We start from the raw sequence: 25,148 nt of genomic DNA, 5'->3' as shown, positions 1-25,148 counted from the left end.
GTCAAGAGGCTACACATCGTGAAAGCCTCTTTTGCACAATATAATCTTATTCCAATTGTTGCCCCGAGGCGACTGCTCATTCATTTGAACAAAGTTAAGACACACTTTTGTTCACCACCGTCTCCATTGGGCACAAACAGGTCTTTGTGCGCATGCTTCTTTTCGCCACTTCTTCAGAGGACCACCAAGGGGGGAAGACCCTCTCCATCCTACAGCTAATTCCACGCCTCCCAATCGAGGGACTCTCAGCTTTTTTATTATTATTAAGGATCAGATGTCCACTTTTCAACCTTTTCACCAAATGCCACTCTTCAGTCTGTTTCGATCAATCATTTGCTCATTTTATATGAACAGCACATTGGTTCAAAATGCATGCATTACTTGAGTACTTTGGCACAGGTGCTAATTCTCAACACTTTTCCACAGGAGGCTTTTAAAAGACAGAGAAAACACAATAAATAGATAAAAGATAGTAGACAGCATACAAGAATGTAGATTTTTGTAAATCAGTATGATAGCAATTTTTGAAATTAAACATTTATCATCATTTAAAGCTTCTTGATCACTGCTATTCTCACCATCACACTTGTGTCTTAGCCCAATACTTACAGTGGGTACGGAAGGTATTCAGACCCCCTTAAAATGTTCAGTTTGTTACGAGTTGCATTTTACTTCATTAACTTTAATTAGTAATTTCAATGCAAAGTAACCACTTTTTGAGAAATGTTATGAGTTGGCAAAGTTACTTTTATTCACATTTACAAGGTTTAATGCCTTAATATATTTGTTCACTACTTCTCTGAGATGGCTCACCTTGCTAAAAGCAGCAAGCCATTGTTTGCGGCTATAACAGGTGGCTGGGTAGCTGGTGGGAATGTCCCAGTTCTGGACCTCATGATCTGTTTTTTTGGGGTTTGTCAGAAAAAGATTTGCCACAACAATTGTTATCATAATATTCTGAGTTGAAGATTGCTAGTCTAGCCACAGCTGCACATCATTAAATGCAATAAAAACAAAAAAAGTAGGAGAAAAATCAACTTTTACTTTTCAAAGGAAGCAAGATCTTCCTTCCTTCTGCAACACACCAACAGCCTGCTGATCTATGATGAGGGTCTTTAAGGGTTCGGCTCATAGGCTCTAAACCTGCCACCAACCTTATTACTGTGTAGGAAGTAGTGATACGTCTCTGAGTCGTCTGAAGTGAGAGTTGAGAATGTAGCTAGCTAAAGACGCTACATACGATTTACGTGATCTCTGGCCACTTCTTCATGTCATCCGCCCACCCCGCAACATTAGTAGGAAGTACGAAACGGTATAGTATACAAACAAGTAAACAGTACTATCTAGTGTACTAAAATAGTTAAGAAATCATGTAACTGATAAAGACACACAGAAAAGAACAGACAGAACATGAAATAATTTCCAGCGTCCTGGTCTTTCAGCTTGCCTCGTCCATGCAGCCAGTCGTCCTGCTGGCCGCCCTCGCACTTTGCTCCACTGACATACCCTCCACAGTCTTTGCAAACCTCTTAAACCTTTGCCTCCCCCATCACCTGCAGCTGCGGACTCTCTTTAAGAAGGTACATAGAATACAATCATCCTTGGTGCATGAACTGATGAAGCCTGCTCGGACGAAAGGCAAAACTTTCACTGATCACTGCTATTGTCACCAACACATTTGTGATTCTTAGCTGGATACTTATGAGAGAACCTTTTTCCACAAACTGAGCACGAAAAAGGTTTCTCTCCAGTGTGTGTTCTTGAATGTGCTGTCAAATATCCCTTTCGAGAGAATCTTTGACCACAAACTGAGCAGGCAAAAGGTTTCTCACCGGTGTGCCTTCTTATGTGACTGTTTAAGGTTCCGTTCTGAGAGAATCTTTGACCACAAACTGAGCAGGAAAAAGGTTTTTCTCCAGTGTGTGTTCTTGTGTGTATTGTTAAGTTTCTCTTCTCAGGGAATCTTTGACCACAAACTAAGCAAGCAAAAGGTTTCTCACCAGTGTGGGTTCTTGTGTGTTTTCTTAAGTTTCCCTGATCAGAGAATCTTTGACCACAAACTGAGCACCCGAAAGGTTTCTCACCTGTGTGGGTTCTTCTGTGTCTTTTTAAGCTTTGTTTTTCAGGGAATCTTTGCCCACAAACTGAGCAGGAAAAAGGTTTCTCCCCAGTGTGTGTTTTTGAGTGTTTTGTCAAATATCCCTTTCGAGAGAATCCTTGACCACAAACTGAGCAGGCAAAAGGTTTCTCCCCAGAGTGTGTTCTTGTGTGATTTTTTAAGGTCCCATTCTGAGAGAAACTTTGACCACAAACTGAGCAGGCAAAAGGTTTCTCCCCAGTGTGTGTTCTTGAGTGTCTTGTCAAATATCCCTTTTGAGAGAATCTTTGACCACAAATTGAGCAGGCAAAATCTTTCTCTCCGGTGTGTATTTTCATGTGTTGTTTGAAATTGCTCTTTGAAACAAAATTTTTCCTACATTGGGAACATTTCCAGGGTTTGTTGGCAGTGTGACATGTGATATAATCTTCCAACTGTTCATCTTCATTATCATCATTAGTGTGAGGAGAGTGTGACGCCGTGTCATCACGATCTGATAGTGGAGCTAAGAGTCCGTCTGCTTCTGATCCTCCACAGTGGTCTCCATCACCTTTTGTTTTCATGTGTTGATTTGAGCGACTGCTTGGAGGCTCCGCCCCTCTGCCCTCCTCACATTGACCTTCATCTTCACTCTTTAAAGGGACACCAGTCGATGGAATCTTGATGAATTCCTCCAGCCCTTCCTCTTTAATGTGTAGGAACTCTTCCTCCTCCTCTTTGATGTGTTGAACCTCTTTGTCCTCCTCTTCCTCTTTGATGTGAGGGGACATCGACTGCTGCCGCTCTAGATGAAGATTTTCACTGATGTCTGCAAGACAAAAGAAGACAAACGCACATGGGTCAAATCTCATTTGTTTACAATATTTACAACATCTCAGTCCTCGATCCTGTTTACACATTAGCGCCTTCAACTAGAGATCCCATCGAGGAGACGACGAGGACAACAGAGGACTTGCTTAGCTCGCTGGCTCATTACTTCGTGGGCTAGGGAATGTAATAAAACAGTTAACTATCCCTGAAGTGTCTCCGTTGTCTGGGCCTGCGTGTTGCACGGGGAGCAGCTGTGGTGAGTTGGACGGCCCTGGCGCTGGTTTCGTCACTCTGTGTGCCCGCTGCCGTTGTGGGGGGTTGGTTAGCTGTCGAGTGCGCCACTGCCTTGCTCCGTGCACCGTGCGTGTGCACACACAGCAGAGATAAGGTAGTCCAAATAACACAAAACATATTACACCTCAGGGAGAATGTATTCTTGGGTTGTAGGCTAGCAAGCTGCACACTGTCGTAGTAGAAATGGGCTGTTACTATTATAAGTAACTCACAATTGCGGCAGATAGCCACTGAATGACGGCGCCTGGTACTTGTATAGTGAGGGAGGACCAACTTAACAGTATGCAAGAAAGTCCAAGTGGGCTTGGTTTTAGCCACAGCAAAAGAAAAAATAATAAATAAATAAATGGGGAACGAGGTTAAAGGACGACTAAATAAGTGCATTTTCGCCCTTTTCCCGCTCCTTGAATCAAATATGTTCGCTTCACTTTCACCTCCTTTTTCCCGCATGTATGAGTCAGCGCATTTTCTTCATGCACTCGCTTTGTTCAGCTTCACAATTAACTCTTTCTTGCCATTAACAGGGAGCTACTGAATATACCAATAAAGTCACACTGTGAGGGCTGGCAGTGAATGAGTTAAATCAGTGGATCCCCAAGGAAGAAAAAAAATCCTTGCTCATTTGTTGTCCTTCAAGTCCTCGAAAAACTTGTACTCGTTGCAGACATGTATGGGATAACATAAAATTGGGAATGGTAAAATGTCCATAAGAATGGGTGCCGTAGTGTGTGGTTCAGTTATTGGCCCAGGGATGAACCATATAAGGAGTCATGTCCCGATATTTGGAGTCACCGATGACCTGCCCGTTGGCAATGTAATGTTCTACATGAATGCTATACTATAAATGTCCATGAGATGTTGCCAGAGTTTATACACAGCGCTTGAGTTTCCGCACATACAGTGGGAACGGAAAGTATTCAGACTCCCTTAAATTTTTCACTGTTATATAGCAACCATTTTCTAAGATCATTGAAGTTCATTTTTTCCCTCATTAAATGTACAAAAATCACCTCATATTAACAGGGGGAAAAAAATTAATTGTTGAAATTTTTGCAGATTAAAAAAGAAAAACTGAAATCTCACACAGCCACAAGTATTCAGATCCTTTGCTCAGTATTTAGTAGAAGCACCCTTTTGAGATAATACATCCATGAGTCTTTTTGGGAATGATGCAACAGGTTTTTCACACCTGGATTTTGGTATCCTCTGCCATTCCTCCTTGCAGATCCTCTCCAGTTCTGTCAGGTTGGATGGTGAAAGTTGGTGGACAGCCATTTTCAGGTCTCTCCAGAGATGCTCAATAGGGTTTAAGTCAGGGCCCTGGTTGGGCCATTCAAGAACAGTCACGGAGTTGTTCTGAAGCCACTCCTTCGTTATTTTAGCTGTGTGCTTAGGGTCAATGTCTTGTTGGAAGGTGAACCTTTGGCCCAGTCTGAGGTCCTGAGGACTCTGGAGAAGGTTTTTGTCCAGGATATCTGTCAGGTGGGTTGCCAAGCCACATGAAGCGATGGAGGGAAAGGTAGTGATTGGCTTATGTGGCTGGGTTCATGTGAGTGAGCTCAGCCCCAGTTGCAATTCCTGGTTTAACCACCAGAGGTAGCCAAACCAAATTTAGATCAGGATTATGAGTCGCCAGTTCAAGCAAACGTCTTCTTAACCACCAGAGGTCGCCAAACCTATTTTCAGGCCATGCTTAAGAGTCGCCAGTTCAAGCATAAGTTATTTTAATATCCTTATACTATCAAAATCCATATCACAATAAACATACACATACTGGTGTCAACAACTTTTAAATCTAATTAATTTTATATCCTTGATATACTTTTGATGTATATGCTCTCTTTGATGTTCTCCTATATAAGATCGTTTGATACTGAGTACATCAATCTTAGTAAAGCTGTTTTACATTATTCTTACTTTTGTATTAGACTAAGCTTGGAAACTGCTTTTGTGCAAAGACTGTAACCTGTGTAGAATTTTCGCTCTCAGACGAAGCAGCACAGGATGTACTACAAAGACAAGAACAAACCTGTTGAATGCATGAGGGAATTGTATTCACATGAATGTTTGTACATTTATTTGACATATGACATATACCCATTTATTGCATACTGCTTAGAGATTAACATGGTGTTATTGAATGTATTATTTCAGTTCAAGACATATGTAATATGCTTGTGACTGAATGTATTGCTGAATACCTATTTGAGTGAGCAAATGAGGGTTGAAGTCAGGACATGCTGGAAAGGGAAAGTGAAAGGTACTTTCAGGACACGCTGGAAAGGGAAAGTGAAAGGTACTTTCAGGACATGGAAGGTTGTATAAACACAGAACATTTTAGAAGAGGGGGGGGGGGGTCAAAGCCCAACCAAGGTTATAAAGAGCCTCACACGCAAACACACAGGGCTCCCTTATCCATCAAAGGATAGGGAGACGCACGCTCTTCTCTCTCGCAATGACGGGGACATGCTGAAAGGAGGAATTAATCAGGCTACTTGGATGGCTTGTCTATTTTTTGGGATTTTCCTCCTTAATTGGGTAAGACTAAAAGAATGTTATAATAAGGTAATTATAAGGACCGCCATCGACAATGCGTGAATAAAACGCACAAGGAATTTGTCTCCGGTAGTTGGAGCCGCTCTAGTACAACAGACAGTCAATTTACAGAACACTTTGGAGACATAAAGACATTGACAAAAAACAATTGTGCAAAAAGATGCAGAGTCCTCCAGCACTTAGAGCAGTTCGACTAATATATATAATATAATGACTAATATTGCAATAGTCCGGTGCAATGACCATTGTGCAAAGGGCGCTGAGACTTCAAGGAGTGTATGCGGTTTAAAGTGACGAGTAGTGCGATCATCTGGGACAATGTTGGTTGTGCAAATGTTACAGATACTCCTCAATCAGTGTGCAAATGGAGCAGATGCTACTCTGGCATGAGTGGCCAGTATATGCAAATAGTGCAGCATGGCGAGACAACCACAGTGAGTGCACAAGTAATACATAATTGGCCCCACAGAAATGTGACAATGAACTCAAGTAAAAAAAATTGCCATCTTATTGTAAAGGAATTATGGGTTAGGTGTTTTAAGAAGTTGATCGCAAGAGGGAAGAAGCTTTGAAGAATATTGATTCTTGAAAAAGAACTCTTAGGTACGGGTCTAGAGTGTACTCGTAGCGAAGGAGATAGCACTGTTTCGTGTCAAAGAAACGACGACCAGCCCCCCTCAAAATCTCACACTCTAGGGTGAGTGTGAAAAGCCATTCAAAGTGAATGGACATGATCGGCAACCTGCTGCTCTGGTCGGCCGTGAAGCTACTGATAGCGAGTTTGTTAGAGTGTGCTGCGAGGCGCTCAAGAGAGGGGGGGCTGAGTTGAGGGATGGAATAAGCAGCCTGCTAAGGAATAGCAGGGCTTATGGTTAGACTGTATTCAACCAACTAACAGAAGAAAAGGACACTACAGCCAGGACACTTATTAGCGTCGGTGATAGTCTTTCGGGAGCTACATAATGAAGAACTAGATTATGAGCCTAAACTATGTGTTTGGTTATTTAGGCTTCCCGTGGTGGGTGCGGATACCCATCGTTTTTGTAGGTTACATTAAATTTCCATTCTTGACTCATTTACCTTATTCCCTATTGTCCTACTGTGGCGTACCCTTAACATTTATCGCCCTTTTTCCATAATAGGAGACATCTTAACTCAGTTAGCCGACTTCGGCATTCCCTTGCCAAAGTCCCCTTTCCTCTTACCCTTCCTTTTTACTATTTTAGCCAAATTTTTATTTTTCTACCCAAAAAGGATTACTTTGGTTTTTCTTCGAAGTAGATTAATTTTGATTTTTCTATCCAGAAAGGATTACTTTGGTTTTTCTTCGAAGTAGATAAGTTTTGATTTTTCTACCAAAAAGGATTACTTTGGTTTTTCTTTGAAGTGGATTAATTTAGATTTTTCTACTGAAAAGGATTACTTTGTTTTTTCTGCGAAAGTGGATTAATTTAGATTTTTCTACCCAGAAAGGATTACTTTGTTTTTTCTTCGAAGTAGATGAGTTTAGATTTTTCTACCAAAAATGATTACTTTGGTTTTTCTTCGAAGTGGATTAATTTTGATTTTTCTACTGAAAAGGATTACTTTGGTTTTTCTTCAAAAATTTATTAATTTTGATTTTTCTACCGGAAAGAATTACTTTGGTTATTCTTCAATAATGGATTAATTTTGATTTTCCTTTTCTTCAAATGAGACTGGATTTTGACTGAACCGTACATAAACAGGGTATGTCCCTGAACGCAGTGAGTAACCATCCCGTCGTTTAGTAGAAGATGTTAGTCAGTGAGGCCAGGTGAAACGCTCACGACTAATTATTCCGAGTGTGAAGAGGCGATGTTATAAGAGCGGAGCTGAGTAACCAGGAGCTGTAGTACGAGCCTATGACCCTATGCGCTACGGGGGGTTTCGGAAATAGGCAGTTCCACTCCTACAACAGTAGCGGGCTACGGCCAAGTTAATACGGTAAACAGTAGCGGGCTACGGCCAAGTTAATACGCTAAGGGAAAGTAGCGGGCTACGGCCAAGTTAATACGCTAAGAAGAAATGTTTATGAATGAGGGAGAAGATAAACCCCCGGGCCCCTCGGAAGGAAGAGCGGCAGCGGTGGAGTCGGAGACCCGACCTCTAGGACAACATGAAATACCAATAAGACTTGTGCTATATAATGGGGGCTTAGAAGAATGGCCAGTTTAGGGCAGAGAAATCCGAAGAAACTGGAGTGATGACAATAATAGTGGACCACCCTAGAGAAGACTACAATCGTAGAGAAGCTCCCCACTGGTTGGAGTGGTGGATAAGTTTGATGTGAAAGATACAATGTAGTTGAATTGGTTAGCACTGGCGTTGGATGGGATCAGATAGTAAAAATGTTGGCAAATACAACGGAAATAAAATGTAACTTGGTGGACAGTGAAAGGGCAAGGGCAGTGTCCAGATATCAAGAACACCAAGATTACATTCAGAGAATAAAAATGCTTGCGGAAACGAAGAAAGTGCCAGGTCTTAACACCTTGAGCGAAGAAGACTTATCGAACCAGACATGGTATTTATCCCACGAGCGCAAGAGGACCAGGAGGAACAAAAGAGAAAGGCAAGGTTGACATGGCAAATGACTCCCCTTATTTGAACAGAACCTTTGCCACCCTTGCTGAAGGAAACCAAAAAATTTAAAGTTGGAAATGGAATAACCATATGCCACTATGTAGGGGGCCCTTGGGACATGTGTGGGGATGCCCTGGTGATATTCACAAGTAAGAGACTGAGACCCTATAATAAAACATTTTGGGCCGATCTGGACCTTACAGCAGGAGAAGAATACATAACAGAGAAGGAACTAGAGTTGCAAAGAAGAGAATCGGACTCGGCAGCAGTTGTGATAACCAGTGGGGGAGAATCGCCCTACTATATGATAGTACATGTCCCTGGGGAGAAGTGGACGACAGAAGTAGACCAAACACAGTATATGGAAGAAATGACAGTAGCGTTAGAAAGCGGCATTGACAAAGCTTTGGAAAGTGGGGACGGTCGAATCGTGATAGATGTGAACGGAATAAAGTCCGAAAAAATGTCATGGAAGTTGGCTGAAACAGCGGCAGTTGGGGCTTTTAAGCTGAGGGCATTGACCCCAGTAACTTTAGCCACAGGAGCTGAATTTGTGGTGGAAATATCGACGAGACAGAGGGGAGAGAGGATAAATGTAGCAAAAGAGGAGCTGTTAACTCAGATGCTACAGATATCTCGAACGCAGTTGCAACTTCAACAAAATCCCAAAGCAAAGCCCAAAACACCACCTCAGCCAGCCCCACCGATAGAAATCTACCCCATAGCGTTACCTAGGAGAAGGAAAGAAGGAGTAGAACAGAACTCTGGATCACAAAGGGCTGGAGTGGAAATAGAAGACGAAGAACCAGCAGGACCAAACGAGCTGAAAAATGGAGGGAAAAGCCCGGGAAGAGGGGTAGTGACCTTCAGTCCTGCTACCTCCACTCCCAGGTCAGTAAGTGACTCCTATCGAGCGCTATCTCCACATACACCTTTACCTGGACCAAGGGGAAACCCAAGGCGATCACCTGACGAGGCAAGGGAACCAGTCGGACACCTGCCGGCACGCGAAGATGGAAGTGGGAACGAGGGTGACCGAGAGGAAGAAGACTGGGTGTGCGTACCTCTCAGGGTCGAACCTGAGGCCGAGGAAAGGGAGGAGGATTTGGACTCGCTGACTTCAGACGTAGCTCCTAAGGACCCTGAGGACCGACCTCCTAAGGTTGACACAAGACCAACAAATAAAGGGAAGAAAAACCCACAACCAATATTTAACGTATACAAAGCCTCAGAGAGGCTTGCCAGAGATCTACAATTGGGAATTGTCCAGACTCAGGATGGGAGAAAGACTTTCGTACCAGAAGCGGGACAAAAAGACTATCCCTATCCGTTTGTTTGGTTAGAAAAAATGGATGATGACATAACTTTGAATGTAAGAGTCATCTATAGAGAAGCAGCAAACATTTTGCAAACTCCAACGTATCATACGTTAGTGGGACATATGGAATTCACCAAGAATTTCAGAGAAGGCTTCGTGACAGTGTTGTATGATATTTTGGTCAGAAAACTTAAACAAGCGGTGTATCAAAGAGCACAAACTGAATTAAGAGCTGAAGAGGACTTGGAGGTGGATGCTGGAGCAATAACGGCCCCTGTCAACCCTGGAAATCAGCCCTCTCAGTACGGAATACCTCTAGGAATGACAACGGTTGGACCTAACTCCATGTATCAGCCAAACAACACGGAAAGAGACATGCAAGCATTTAGGGCTTTGAAGGAATTGGTCCGGCAAAAGACTCAGAAAGAAACAGCTAAAGATTATTTGATCGAGATGTGGCCTATGGTCAGAGACGCTCCTGGAGGGGAAATCGCTAAGAAAATATGGCTGCAATATATTATTGCCAATCCCATTGGACCCAATGAAACATCACACCAGGTCTATGAGAGATGGGTGGACGGTGAAGATGAAGAGGCTCACATAGTGAGAGCTAGGGAGCAACTCAAGCAAGGAGTCACGCTATTGAATGTATGGCATAAAACAAGCCAAGTCATAACTCCAGGCAGATATGTTAAAGCGCTGCGAATGATTGTAAAAGACATGGGAAATGAAGCTACTTTTGTGAAGATGGCACCTGATAGCACAACACAAAAAAAAAATCGAGGCTTCCATTAAGCAGTGGGATCGATTAACTAAATTCTACAGCGAGAAGAGGAAAGCGGCACCAACTGACTACCGCTCTCGCGGGAATAACCAACAGTCAGCCCAGAAAGCGACGCAGTCTTCCCAAAGAACAGTCGAAGGTCAGAAACCAACTTCCCAAACAAGACAACAACAGACGGCGAAAAATACAGAATTGGGATCATATATACCGAGAGAAGAATTGTTTAAAATTACACCAGAAGAAAGGAAGACCCATCTTGAGGCTCGCAAAGCTGCCGCCTCAGGAGGGCCCAGGAAGTGATGGAAACCGAGGTGCGGGTCACCCTGGAAGGAGTCTATCGGATAGGGGGCGAGCTCTACGCAAAGTTGGAAGGAGTACCCTATTTGGTAGACACCGGGGCCGAGGTGTCAATGACTCGTGAGGCCTTGAGAAAAATTGGACACCTAAAAGTGAAAGTAGCTGATGGTTCTATTACAGAAATGCCAGTTGGAATTTGGAGAGGACTTGTGTGGATTATGGGACCATACAACCTATTAACCCTACGAGATTTGGAAGGGCTGAATAAGCCTAAAAATAAACGCCAAACAGCATTAAAACAATGGAAGAAATTGAAATTAGCAACAGTGCGGGTTGGACCCACCAAGATAATCCCACAATACGAGTGGTATAAACCAGTGGATATATCAGCAGTAAAGGCCCAACAAATTCAAGAAAGCAACTTATCGCCAGAAGGGATAAAGAGGTTAAATGAAATAATGGAGGAAGCCTCCGTGGCCCACTTTAAAAATGATTGTAGAGACCTAGGACCGAAGTACTTGCACACCATAAGTGGAGGAGTGCACCCGGCGGTGAGACAATACCCTCTTAACCCGGGGGCCGTGGCTGAAATGTCAATGATAGTGAAAGAACTATTGGCGCTTGGAATAATTCGTGAAGAACCAAATCCAATAACAAACAGCCCCATTCAGGCTGTCAAAAAGCCTGAATCAGTAGGAGGGGGATGGAGGCCAGTTATCAACTTTAAAGCTCTGAACCGCCGAACGGTGGCTAATCGAGCAAGCCTCATAAACCCCCAGGCATCTCTGAAAACGCTGAAAGTGGAAAAAATATAAATCATGCATCGACCTGGCTAATGGATTTTTCTCATTGAGGATTGCCAAAGCATCGCAAGGAAAAACGGCATTCACACATAGGGGGAAATCATACGTCTGGCAGAGATTACCCCAGGGATATAAAAATTCCCCAAATGTGTTTCAATCAGCGGTTTTTGGACGTCTTGGAGGGGCTGCCGGTTTATATAGACGACATATTCATCGCGGATGACACAGAAGAAGAACATTTGAACACCTTACAAACTGTAATTCAAAGAGTGACAGCAGCAGGACTGAAACTCAATCTGAAAAAATGCCAATTTGCTAGGTTTCAAGTAGACTACTTGGGGTTCCAAGTGTCAGATGACTTGGGACTTTCGGACGCTTATCGGCAGAAGATTGAACAAATCCTACCCCCAACGTCCGAGAACGAATTGCAGAGGATACTCGGACTATGTAACTATGTTCGGGATCATGTCCCCTACTATCAAAAATATGCAAAGCCCCTTTATGCCCGTCTGCAGAAAAATCCTGAAGAAGGAAAGTCTAAAAGCTGGGATTGGTCAGCAAAAGACCAGGAGAACTTAGAAGAATTGAAGAAAGCAGTGAGAAACGCTGTACAACTAGAACCAAGGAGTTTGGATACAAGATTGGTCGCTAAAGTGGAGTGCGACGAGAACTCGGCTATGGTGAGCGTCAGTAACGAGGGAGCTGGCTTGGTAACCTTATGAACGTACACCCTGAGCAGCGTGGAAAAGAAGTTTCCCCAGGAGGAAAGAGAACTGGCAGTCTTAGCCAGGTACTGGGGGACGTTGAAGGATTTAGCCCAGGGACAAGGAATAAGGGTCATCACACAGAGCCAAGTTCATCTGTATTTGCGTAAAGATACCATCGAAAGCACTAAAGCGACCAACATAAGATGGGGAAGATGGGAAGACATCCTACTTGACCCTGATTTGGAGATAGGACCAATAACCCCCTCGTCAAAGAAACGAGTAAAGCCAGAGATAAAAGCAGAGAAACCATACGAATGGATTCTCTATACTGATGGATCGAAAAAAGGTGAAGACCAGTCTGCCCATTGGGGCTTCATCCTTAGACATGAGGGAAAAGAAAAGAGCCGACGTAAAGGTGTGACCCCTGGCAGTGCCCAGGCCGGGGAGGTTACAGCAGTATTGGAAGGACTGTTGGAAGCTATAAGGCTACACGTGGGACGTGTAAAAATTGTAACGGAAAGTCACTATTGTGCACAAGCTCTTAAGCAAGACCTATCTATTTGGGAGAAAAATGGATATGAAGGTGCGAAGGGCAAACCAGTTGCCCATGCAGAATTATGGAAAAAGATAGCCGAGTTGAGGTTAAATATGAACATAAATGTTGTCCACCAGAGAGCCCACGTTAAGGACGTGGCTCATTGGAGAGAGAATGATGAAGTTGATATGTACGTCCAAGAGAGAAAGTTAGTTGTTGTAGGAGCAGACTGATGGGACAAAACCCCCGGAGGAAAAGTGTTCCCAGACGAGTTTGTGCATGAAGCGCTAGGCCATGGAGGTACCTTACCCACAAAGAGGGAGCTGGAAAGACTGGAGCTTTGGATCCCGGATAAGAAAATCCAAGCTGTGTTGAGAGATTGTGAGCAGTGTAATAGATACAATGCAGGACGCCGAGGACAGCGAGCTGAAGGATTGACTATCAAGAGCACTGTGCCATGGGCATCGGTCTGCATGGACGTAGCAGGCCCCATGGGAGTGAATGGCGCGAGAGGTGAGAAGTACCTAATCGTGATGGTGGATTCGATGTCAGGACATTTTGGATTAAAGGCAGCGCGAAAAGCTAATGCTAAAAGTGTGTCAAGACACTAGAAGAAGGATGCATGTGGCTAGGAATACCAAAAGAGTTAAGAACTGACAATGGAACCCATTTCAAAAATGCTGCGGTGGACAGGTGGTGTCAAAAATGGGGAATAACTAGAGTTTATTCACCGCCTTACACCCCCCAAGCCAATGGTGTGGCCGAAAGGACCATTGGTCTAGCTAAAAATTGGCTAGGGAAAAATGCTAATGGGAAGGAATGGAGTGAAAAGTTGGTGGAGTTGGTCAAGGACTTGAATGGGAGGAGCAGGACTTGAAGGCCGTCCCCCTCAGAGGAATTGAATCAACGCCCCTTTGTCGCCCCTGACATTGGCCGAGTAAAAGAGGAGGCAAGCCTCCAGAAAGAGAAGTGCCCGTTACAAGTGGGACAGCGAGTGTGGGTCAAGTCACATGCTGTATCTGACGAGCAGGCAGTAAAAACCAAATATGAAAATCCTGACATCGTAGAAGAAGTGCGCCTCAAGGAGAAAGGGATCCAAGGGGTAGAGCAGCTTAAACCAATACCAGTTGATTCGGCTAGCAGATATGAGTACAGAAAGGGATCAAGACGTTCCGCCTTTTATCAAGCTGGCCATGATGAAAGGTGTAGTGGTCACACGGAGGACTACGAGTGGAATAATGGCCGGAAGAGCATTTAAACCAGGGGTGCCCAAACTTTTTGGCTCAGGGGCCACATTGCCGTAAAAAAAATTGTCATGCGGGCCAGCATTAATTTTACATGCTACCGACGAGGGGAATGGTTTTTTGTATTTATTTTTATTTTACTTTGTTTTACTATGCTGTCTGCTGCTAGGTAGATCTTATAACTGCCTGACCTGGATAAATGAAGGTTAAAATAAAAATTCATGAAATGCAAAATAAAGTATTTTTATGAAATTTGACTCAGACTCAAACTTTATTCATCAGAATCAACAAACAACATGTTTGCATTAATGTGAAGGGTGATACTGAGATCTGGACTGCAGTAAATGGGGCAGGTCTGGCTAGCGGTGGTTTTAATGCGCAAGATGTCACGCAGGTGGGAGTCACTTAGTCTTGTCCTCACACGGTTCTTATTCATGTTCATGACTGAGAATGTCTTCTCACACAAGTATGTCGAGCCAAACAAGCTCACCATTTTAATAGCAAATGTACGAATCTCTTGGAACCTGTCTTTATCCAGCTGCTGGTAAAAGTTGACAAGAGGGAGTTGTTGGTACTGGCTCCGACACTCCGTGTCACACTGCAGCTCAATGAGCTCCAACTGCAGGTGGGCTGGAACGTCACTGAGATCCACGGAAACGGGAGAAGAAAAAATATCTCCTTTTCAATAGTTGCAAAATCCCTGAAACGCTGTTGAAACTCCTCAGTCAGAGATGAGAAGTTTACGGCATAGCTCCTCATTTGCGCACTGATATTGTGCGCTGGAAAACGGGTCATTATGTATTGCAGAGATTAAACACAGCCACAGTCTCTTGGCAAATTAGGCAGCTAGGCAGTTGTTTCTAAACTCAGTGAAAAAATATTCAGACTTCCATTTGTCCTGGAAACGTCGGCCCTCGCTATCAACTTTCCTTTTCGTACTTCCAGTTGCCATTTTAGAAATGGGCAAAAAACAGATCATGCGCAAAACGGCCCCGCGAGAGTTCAGCCACAAGTCTACTGCCATCATGTGGTGAAATATAAAATTGCGCGTGTATTTTATGACAGAGGCTTCGGGCCAGTGGAAATATGAACACGGTCCGGATTTGGCCCGGGGGCCGGACTTTGGGCATGTCTAATTTAAACTTATGGAGAATGCTACAAGAGGCTATCTATCCAAAGTGGTGGAGAGTTTGAGTTGGTGCCAAGTGGACCAAGGCTGTGTCTCTTGTGGAAATACCGAATCACAGGCTGACAGAAGACCCGGAACTAGCCACGATTGGACAGCCGGTTCCCCAACCTTGGAGAACCTAGGCCCAGCCAAGGTACTTGACGCCTACATATGCAAAAATTGCAGAATGAGATATTTGCCCAGATTAAGATTCTATGCCCAATGGGATTTAAAACCACAAGAAAATGAAGGACAGAGAAATTGTGAATGTTGGTGGGATAGACAAACGTGACCACTGCTGGGGTAGGGTCCTGGACGGAACATTAGTGTTAGCCGGTCGAGCTGATGGATGGCAGGTGACAAAGGCAGAGACACCGATAAGACGGTTGCCTCCCATTTTGACTCACCCTACAGGGATGGAGATAAGTGAAGAGAGACTGGATCTGGGACTTCCGAGCCTACTCAACACGAATTGGCCGGGGTGGGCAAGAAATAGACGGCCCGCAAAATTGATGGAACAATCAGTTCCAGTAGCATCCATGATGCAATTGGATCCCCTTTACACATTAAGAACAGACACATCCTGGGAGATGATAATTGATCACATCTTGGCCAATGAGCTCATCCCAGTAACCACCTTACCCAACGCTCCGCATGAGCGAGAAGTGGGAGGGGGCGGAGCCTGCGCAAGTATAAAGGCTATAAAGGCCTATATAATATATAGGCCTTTATAGAAAATATAAAGTATAAAGGCCTGCGCAAGTATAAAGGCTGGCGCGCAGCTCTGGTCCTCGCAGTTCATACTTCGTGGTGGAAGGGTAAAACTTTGTGCCATGGCATGTTCTTCATCTAAGAATGATACTTATGATAGACCAGGCGCATTGCAAGACGTGAGTAATGAACTTCAATACTGGATGATTTTAGCAATATGGGTAATTTATTGCTATACCGGCCAATGGCATTTCCATCCAATAACTCGACTCATTATTTTTGCCATTTCTATAGCTAAAGTTTTAGTTTTGAGATTTGTGTTTTGCATGTTCGTTGTGTTTATGCATGGCTGAATAATAATTAATTGTAAAATACCCAAAGGTATTGCGGAGACATTTTTGTTGACAGGCTGGATAGTCTTAGACATAACTTCGATGAAAGCTTTTAAAATAATTTACGGAGCGGTGGTGTTGGAAGGCGTGCTCGCTATTGGCCTGGCCTTATATGTGATGAACCTGGTCATCCATCTTCAAAGGATTAAAAGTAATAGGGTATGGATATGGCGCTTGGCTAAATTAATTGTATGGGGAACCATTTGGGGTATTATTTCCCTTCTTCTTTGGATGCACATAATTGACCAATTAGTTTTAATTGCCTGGTTCTTCACCTATTCAGCTATCTTTACCCTCCCACCTCGAAGCTCTGCTGCTCGGCGAGTGACAACTCCCTCACTGCCACGCAGTATGAGAACGCGCTCTCTTGATAGGGAAAGAACGAATAATAACCGACCTCCGGGTCAGGTGAAATTTGTAAGGGGCCAGGTTGAAACCTAGGATTATTAGTTGATTATTTTGTGTTGACCATGTGTATGTTTACAGAATGTAATTACACCGCGGTGTGTCCTTTGTAGGACTACTTCCCTTCGATCTGCATGGATCATGGGTGGTTCCTTCCTGGGACACTGCTGATTCCCTTCACCGATTAATTCAACGAAAGAGATCTGGCTTGTGCCTGATGGACTCTACCTAGATGCTGATGAGGAAGGCTTCCTCACTGACAACTGGCTGTGGCTGACCTTTGCTGACCTGGCGACTACGAGTTTTATGACACATTCAGTTCAAGGTATACCTTCGATACCCCTCGGGACTCTAACAGCAAACGGCCAACTCCTAGGTCGAGTCTATCCATTGCTGCGTATGGCTTGGCGCCTAGCAAACGGAAGCCACCGTTTCACCTTCCATATCAGAGGCGGCTCCTGTATTGCAGTCAGCCCCATGACACGGCCACGTGAGGAGCAGAGTTCTACCACTACCGCTACTGCTGACTATCGTCCGGACCGGGTACGTAGGCCTGAGGCCACTGAGCCCAGTGCCGCCCGACGGATGCCGACGGTAAGCGTCGTCTCAGCGGTAAGGCGTCCACCGTCTCCGGGGGAGGTGATAGAGGTGGCTGAGGAGGATGAGGAGGAGACCCTAGGCGACCAAAGGTCCCCTATCGCTGACCCACCGATGTCATCTGAGGCACCACCTCCGGATCCGGCTGCACCCGAGTTGCCAAACGATATGTTGGACGGACCTGCTGATGGATGCGGAGGAGAACCCCGACTTCCTTGATCCGATGTCGCTAACTGGAGCGGTGGGGGGCATTAACGAATGGGTGGCTATTGTCAACGCGTTCAGAGCGTCCATACGCCCTGGGCCCAGTTCATAGTGGGACTGGGTCTCACCTCAAGGAGGGGGTGTCAAGTGGGTTGCCAAGCCACATGAAGTGATGGAGGGAAAGGTAATGATTGGCTTATGTAGCTGGGTTCATGTGAGTGAGCTCAGCTCCAGTTGCAATTCCTGGTTTAACCACCAGAGGTAGCCAAACCAAATTTAGATCAGAATTATGAGTCGCCAGTTCAAGCAAACGTCTTCTTAACCACCAGGTCGCCAAACCTATTTTCAGGCCATGATTAAGAGTCGCCAGTTCAAGCATAAGTTATTTTAATATCCTTATACTATCAAAATCCATATCACAATAAACATACACATACTGGTGTCAACAACTTTTAAATCTAATTAATTTTATATCCTTGATATACTTTTGGGCGGCACGGTGGCTGACTGGTTAGAGCGTCAGCCTCACAGTTCTGAGGACCAGGGTTCAATCCCCAGCCCCGCCTGTGCGGAGTTTGCATGTTCTCCCAGTGCCTGCGTGGGTTTTCTCCAGGCACTCCGGTTTCCTCCCACATCCCAAAAACATGCATTAATTGGAGACTCTAAATTGCCCATAGGTGTGAATGTGAGTACGGATGGTTGTTTGTTTCTATGTGCCCTGCGATTGGGTGGCAACCAGTTCAGGGTCTACCCCGCCTCCTGCCCAATGACAGCTGGGATAGGCTCCAGCACGCCCGCGACCCTAGTGAGGAGAAGCGGCTCAGAAAATGGATGGATGGATATACTTTTGATGTATATGCTCTCTTTGATGTTCTCCTATATAAGATCGTTTGATACTGAGTACATCAAGCTTAGTAAAGCTGTTTTACATTGTTCTTACTTTTGTATAAGACAAAGCTTGGAAACTGCTTTTGTGCAAAGACTGTAACCTGTGTAGAATTGTCGCTCTCAGACGAAGCAGCACAGGATGTACTACAAAGACAAGAACAAACCTGTTGAATGCATGAGGGAATTGTATTCACATGAATGTTTATACATTTATTTGACATATAACATACACCCATTTATTGCATACTGCTTAGAGAATAACATGGTGTTATTGAATGTATTATTATTTGAGTTCAAGACATATGTAATATGCTTGTAACTGAATGTATTGCTGAATACCTATTTGAGTGAGCAAATGAGGGTTGAAGTCAGGACATGCTGGACATGCAGTTAGCACACCTAGGCAAATTCATCTCGACACCGGCTTAAAAAGCTCCCGCTATACAACGGGGGCTATTGACCTTTAAACGGAGAGTCGGTCAGGACATTTCTCCCGATTAGTCCTGCGGATAAGCGGAATTTGACATATCCCTGTACTTTCGATTGCAACCAGTCATCCCGTCCCTGCAGCTGAACCCCCACCCCACAGCATGATGCCACTCATACCGCTTAGAATTAAGGCCAAAAAGTTCTATCTTGGTCTCATCAGACCAGAGAATCTTAATTCTCACCATCTTGGAGTCCATCTGGTGTTTTTTCTTTCGCAAACTCCATGTGGACTTTCAGGTCTTGCGCTGAGGAGAGGCTTTCGTCGGGCCACTCTGCTATAAAGTCCCGACTGGTGGAGGGCTGCAGTGATGGTTGACTTTCTAGAACTTTCTCCCATCTCCCGACTGCATCTCTGGAGCTCAGCCACAGTGATCTTTGGGTTCTCCGTTACGTCTTTCACCAAGGCTCTACTCCCCCGATTGCTCAGTTCGGCCGGATGGCCAGCTCTAGGAAGGGTTCTGGTCGTCTCAAATGTCTTCCATTTAAAGATGATGAAGGCCTATGTGCTCTGAGGTGAACTTAAAATGCTGTTTTTAAATTCTTTCATTTTTTAAGGGGGAAAAATGGCTCTGTGTGAAAACGTAATTACCACTCTTTTTAAATCATGAATTAATTGTGGCTAATCACAATTTTTGCTTAATGTTCACTGATCACGGCCAAGCTTGCTTACCTCCACAGACTTTTTTAATTAAGAAATCACAAACACAATCTGTCCTGACAAAATCAACTCAGACAAAAGATATACAAAAGCTGCAACAAAATGACACGAGCCAAAGAAATTCCAGAATAATCGATAAATAAAGTCATTGACATCTATCTGTCTGGAAAGTGTTACAAAAGCTAGTTCTAAAGCTTTAGATTCCAGCTATTATCTTGACATGGAGAAAACATGGGACAGTGGTGAACCTTCCCAGGAGTGGCTGGCCTACAAAGATTACCCCCAAAAGAACAGCGATGACTCATCCAGGAGGCCATTTGTAAAGAACTGCATGCGTTCCTTGCCTCAGGTAAGGTCGGTGTTCATGACACAACCATAAGGAAGAGACTGGGCAAAAATCGCATCCATGGCAGAGTTCCAAGGTGAAAACCACTGCTGACAAAAACTAACAAAGGCTCGTCTTACTTTTGCAAAAACAAAAACATCTGAATGATTCAAGACTTTTGGGAGAATATTATATGGACTGACGAGATGAAAGGTGAGCTTTTTGGAAGGTGTGTGTCTCGTTACATCCAGCGTAAATGTAGCAAAACATTTCAGAAAAAGAACATCATACACTCTAAAAATAATTCCTGGGTAGTTTGTGCTGGGTCAAATTTCTGGATTATTTCTCGGGTTATATGTCTGCTATGTTAACCCAAAACCTGATCCTTTTATCCATTGTTTGTATATTGGTTTCTGAGGTGATGCTCTTCTCATTTTCCCAGTCGGGAGATGGTAGAAAGTTCTAGGAAGTCAACCATCACTGCAGCCCTCCACCAGTCGGGGCTTTATGGCAGAGTGGCCCGACGGAAGACACTCCTCGGTAAAACACATGAAAGCCCTCATGGAGTGTGCTAAAAAAACACCTGAAGGACTCAAGATGGTGAGAAATAAGATTCTCTGGTCTGATGAGACCAAGATACAACTTTTTGGCCTTCATTCTATGCGGTATGTGTGGAGAAAACCAGGCACTGCTCATCACCTGTCCAATACAGTCCCAACAGTGAAGCATGGCGGTGGCAGCAGCATGCTGTGGGGGTGTTTTTCAGCTGCAGGGACAGGACGACTGGTTGCAATCGAAGGAAAGATTAATGTGGCCAAGTACAGGGATATCCTGGACGAAAACCTTCTCCAGAGTGCCTAGGACCTCAGACTGGGCCGAAGGTCACCTTCCAGCAAGACAATGACCCTAAGCACACAGCTAAAATAACTAAGGAGTGCTTTCAGAACAACTCTGTGACTGTTCTTGATTGGCCAAGCCAGAGCCCTGACTTAAACTCAATTAAGCATCTCTGGAGAGACCTGAAAATTGCCGTCTCCCAACGTTCACCATCCAACCTGACATAAGTGGAGAGGATCTGCAAGGAGGACTGGCAGAAGACACAGGGGGAACTCAAGCTACCAGGGTCGCTCGGGAAGTTCCTGCAAAGGTTCCCCTTTTGTCTGTTATGACACTGGTCTGGTTGCAAACTGACAAAGGCTGAAGTGACAGCCGAAACTGCCAGCAAAGTAAGAGATTCCTCTTAACCGGAAAAGTTGTTTTGTCAGAACAAAAGAAATACAAAAACCCTTTAGAAGAAGAAAAGATGAACATTCTAGACCTATCACATTGCGTTACCGTGTGTATTAAATGCCCAAAATAAATTAATTTGACGTGGCTCAGCCATATTTGACTCTGCTCTTGACGGCACACCTCCTCCTCCTCCATTTTTTTCCCCCTTCCGTGTTTTTGCTGCACCATTCATCGCATGACGTGGCGGGTTGCTGAAATAGTCACGCACACAACGCATGGACAATGAAATTTTGAAATTTTATTGATTAATCATTTGTATTATTATTTTTATATTAATCAACCTAATTATATGTAACCTCACACAGCACCCTCAAACTTCAATAAACAGAGGAATATTATTCAAATTAGAATGCATTTCCAAAACAAGTGAGAGAGAAGTGAACTGACCTGCTCTGCCTTGCACAGTTCGAGGCTGCAGATTGAAAGCAGCGTCCAGTGATAGACATTTTTTTTCTTCTGGTCCACAAAGTTCCTCCTTGTACTCTGCTGTCCTTCTTGCACACATTTTCACACGATGAACACGACACTCTGCGCTCTAAGTTAGCGGGATGAGAAAAGCAAGTGCAAATCGGACATGTGAAACAATTATATCGAGAGTAAGAGTTGGACATTGTGGGTAGGGCCTGGCCGATATAGACAATATTTCCTATCTCGATATTTATGCCTGATATCTCGATAACGATATTACTCGGGGTTCAGTGGAAAAAGTCCAAGACATGAAAAAGTTCAATGCTTTCTGCTGCTCCCGAATCCTGTCAATCATGAGCAGCCTAGACCCCCCGGCCCCCTTTCTGAAAGCCCGCTTTTGTGACTGTGTATATGGGTATCATGTCTTTGGCAATGCGGTAAGCTATAGGATTTGTAATATCTTTGTGCCTGGTGGACGTTGACGCTACTGAACAATCGAACTTTGTTTGGGGCATCACTCAGGACGACCGAGAAGTCGCCACATTTATTCTCATCGCGCTACACTCCTCATGTAGTATGTGGTGGTGATGTTTCAAATTGTGAAACAGGATCGTTGTACTATCTTGCGTCGTAGCAATTTTCTTCAAGCAAGTCCTGCACCAAACCTCGCTCTGCTGTAAATCCTCTCTTATAAATCCAAAATACCTCCAAATAACTCAAGATGACTTTTTCTTTCCTACTAAATCTACCGAAGGAGAGACTGCTTACTTTCCGCATTCATCTTTCTTTTTTGTACTTTTCCTGGAGCAGGTGTATGGTCTGTGGCCGATTAAATGGCCATGTTGCCGTCCCGAAAGTGAATAAATGGACGGTGACTCCGGACAGCATTCACTGGAGGACTTATTCATTCATTTGTATAATATTTACAAAGAAAAATGAGCTGTCAGTTATTGAGACTGCTGCTGACTTCGGCTATGTGAGAGTTAGCGAGCTAGCCCAGGAGCACGCAGCTAAATTAGAAGAAAACATTTCACTATACCGTCATTAATCACTCACTGGTTTACTTTTAAAACACCGTAATTACCACTGCTAAACTTATCACCGGGACGTTTTTTTTTTTCCACGGTGATGTCACGTATTGTCGTCATGTATCCTAATTACGAGTGTGTGTGCGTGCGCGCATGTGTATACTTTATTTTGTCCTCTTTTTTTCATATTTCTCGTAATCACAAACGGATTGTTTGGCTGACGTGGAAAGGTTTTAAAAACGTTGCGATGAAGCTAGTAAATGTAATCTCCCTCGCGGGGTGAATTGTTTCTCTCGATCTATCTATCGATTGATCAATCGCTCCATCTTTTTGGATCGATCGATCGAAGTTAGGTGTTGCTTTCTGGGACAGTTCAAAATCAGCTTTCGTCATGCAACTAAGCAATGGTTTCAAATGTCCTTAAATCCATCCATACATATCTGCAGCACAGTGAACAAGCAAGTCTGTCTCACAGTTCTGAGCTTTTGGATTTTTCCTCCAGCTTCCTCCCACATTCCAAAACCATCCAAATTCAACATTCATACGCCAGAAAAGACCAGATAGATATATTCTACTGATATTTATCTTGTTAGTTTTTAGCACATTTGTTACTGGAGGAATTAAAAGTAATCCAGTTAAATTACTTTAGTATAATGGTACTTGGGGCGGCACGGTGGCCGACTGGTTAGAGCGTCAGCCTCACAGTTCTGAGGACCCGGGTTCAATCCCCGGCCCCGACTGTGTGGAGTTTGCATGTTCTCCCCGTGCCTGCGTGGGTTTTCTCCAGGCACTCCGGTTTCCTCCCACATCCCAAAAACATGCATAAATTGGAGACTCTAAATTGCCCGTAGGTGTGAATGTGAGTACGGATGGTTGTTTGTTTGTATGTGCTCTGCGATTGGCTGGCAACCAGTTCAGGGTGTACCCCGCCTCCTGCCCGATGATAGCTGGGATAGGCTCCAGCACGCCCGCGACCCTAGTGAGGAGAAGCGGCTCAGAAAATTGATGAATGGATGGTACTTGGATTACATTACTAACTCAAATTTTTTAACAGGCCTGAGATTTAAATGTTGAAATTGTGGAGATTAAACGTTGAAATTGTGGAGATTAAACAAAATGATTTTCATTCCATAAGCAGTTGCGGTAAATTTGGTACTTTTGGAGAATCATCAAACACACTCATGATATGACAAAAAAGTTCAAGGGGTACACAACACAAAAATGGTTGGGAACCACTGGGTGAAACAGTGCGTTACTTAAAATGGCAAAGCACCAAAATCAACAAGAGGAAACAGTAGAATATGTAATTATGCATTCTAAGAGATAAGAGACAGAAAGAAGACAGCTACTTTATGACCTCAAGAAAGAAAATGCATGTTTAAACATTATAGACATGCTACAAAATGATTTGGGAAATAAGTAGCGAGAGAAAGTTAGCCGGACGTTTGATATTACCCTGACATTCGCCAGGGACCATTACACCGTTATAAATTACACCAAGGCTTTTGGTGAAACCACTAAAATTCAATAGAAACACTTTTTTTTCCTCATTCTGATTGCTGTAGTACTTGGCAATGCGAGGCCACTGCTTACTAGAGGTCAAACTTTGCTGATATCTTGCATTTTGGATAAACTGTGTGCAATTAATTCTCAGAAATATTCACCAAAAATCAATAAAAACACTAATTCTGATTGCTGTAGTAGGTGGCAAGGGGATGCCACTACTTACTACAGGTCAAATTTTGCAGATATCATGCATTTTGGTTAAACTGTCTGCAATTAATTAATTGGCAAAAATACTCCCCAAAAATCAATAATGTGCTCTCCATCTCTAGGTGCTGTGTTGATGCCCACTGACCTAAAAAATAATTAAAAAAATATATATATTTTGTTTGATATACGATGATTTGTTCCACATTTGTCACCCTGGAATGTGTAATTTGGAGTCGGTCCCTAACACAGCCGGTGAACTACATGTAGCTGTTATTGCATATAAATTTGTAGCGAAAACCAAACAAAAAAATCCAACAGGGATTTTTTTAACAGTTAGCGAAATTCTCCTTCACATTCTACACATGTGATACAGTCGAACATGTAGGTGTGAGAACTGAATTTCAGGCTAATATCAAAGATCCTGCCAACTTTCTCTCGCTGAAATTCAGTGTGACGGGATATTATTTCATTCGAGAGAATTTAGTTGTTGTTTTCACATTTAAGAGTCAATATTAGATATTCTGGTCCATAAGCCTTACTAGGAGGTGGCGGAAACAGAACACTTTACGCTCACACTTGCTCTCTGCTTCGCGAAGTGAGCACAAAAATCGCGTTTCTTTGTTAGCATGCTAAGCTAAACTGGGCCGAAAAGCTTCAACGTGTAAACAGACGACTTCAACCGGACACGAAGAGTGACCGAATGATGTCTTAGTCCAGTAAAGTAGTGACTGACTTACTGTGAGAAGAATTCAGCACGTTTGGTACAAATTCAGGATTCTTCTTTTTTTTTTTGTGCAGCATATGGTAGCCCGTGTGGTTAAG

At 43.7% G+C, this 25,148-nt stretch overlaps 1 protein-coding gene across 3 annotated transcripts; it reads right to left on the bottom strand.

Moving 5' to 3' along the window:
* Nucleotides 1–765: 765 nt before the first annotated feature.
* Nucleotides 766–25,148, bottom strand: LOC133397327 (oocyte zinc finger protein XlCOF6.1-like). 3 transcript variants are annotated; one of them, XM_061668069.1, is made up of 4 exons: nt 25,064–25,148; nt 21,565–21,712; nt 2,649–2,906; nt 766–1,570 (listed from the first exon to the last, which is right to left on the bottom strand). In XM_061668069.1, exons 2-4 carry the CDS (start codon nt 21,680–21,682, stop codon nt 1,530–1,532), a joined length of 417 nt encoding a protein of 138 aa, XP_061524053.1. In that variant the 5' UTR covers nt 21,683–21,712; nt 25,064–25,148; the 3' UTR covers nt 766–1,529. The 3 variants fall into 3 exon arrangements, with proteins under 3 accessions (XP_061524053.1, XP_061524051.1, XP_061524052.1); XM_061668067.1 differs by having other exon boundaries at nt 766–2,906; XM_061668068.1 differs by lacking the exon at nt 21,565–21,712 and having other exon boundaries at nt 766–2,906.

Source organism: Phycodurus eques, chromosome 22, assembly GCF_024500275.1.
Source record: "Phycodurus eques isolate BA_2022a chromosome 22, UOR_Pequ_1.1, whole genome shotgun sequence".
Taxonomy (NCBI): Eukaryota; Metazoa; Chordata; class Actinopteri; order Syngnathiformes; family Syngnathidae; genus Phycodurus; species Phycodurus eques.
Note: the sequence above shows the minus strand (reverse complement) of the source record. Positions and strands in the feature narration are given on the sequence as shown.

Bases quoted from the DNA above. Each gene is read 5' to 3' on its own strand.
- LOC133397327 (XM_061668067.1), bottom strand. From the start codon at position 21,682: ATGTGTGCAAGAAGGACAGCAGAGTACAAGGAGGAACTTTGTGGACCA. The intron at 2,907-21,564 runs GTCAGTTCACTT...TTTGTCTTGCAG, and splicing joins AACTGTGCAAGGCAGAGCAG to ACATCAGTGAAAATCTTCAT.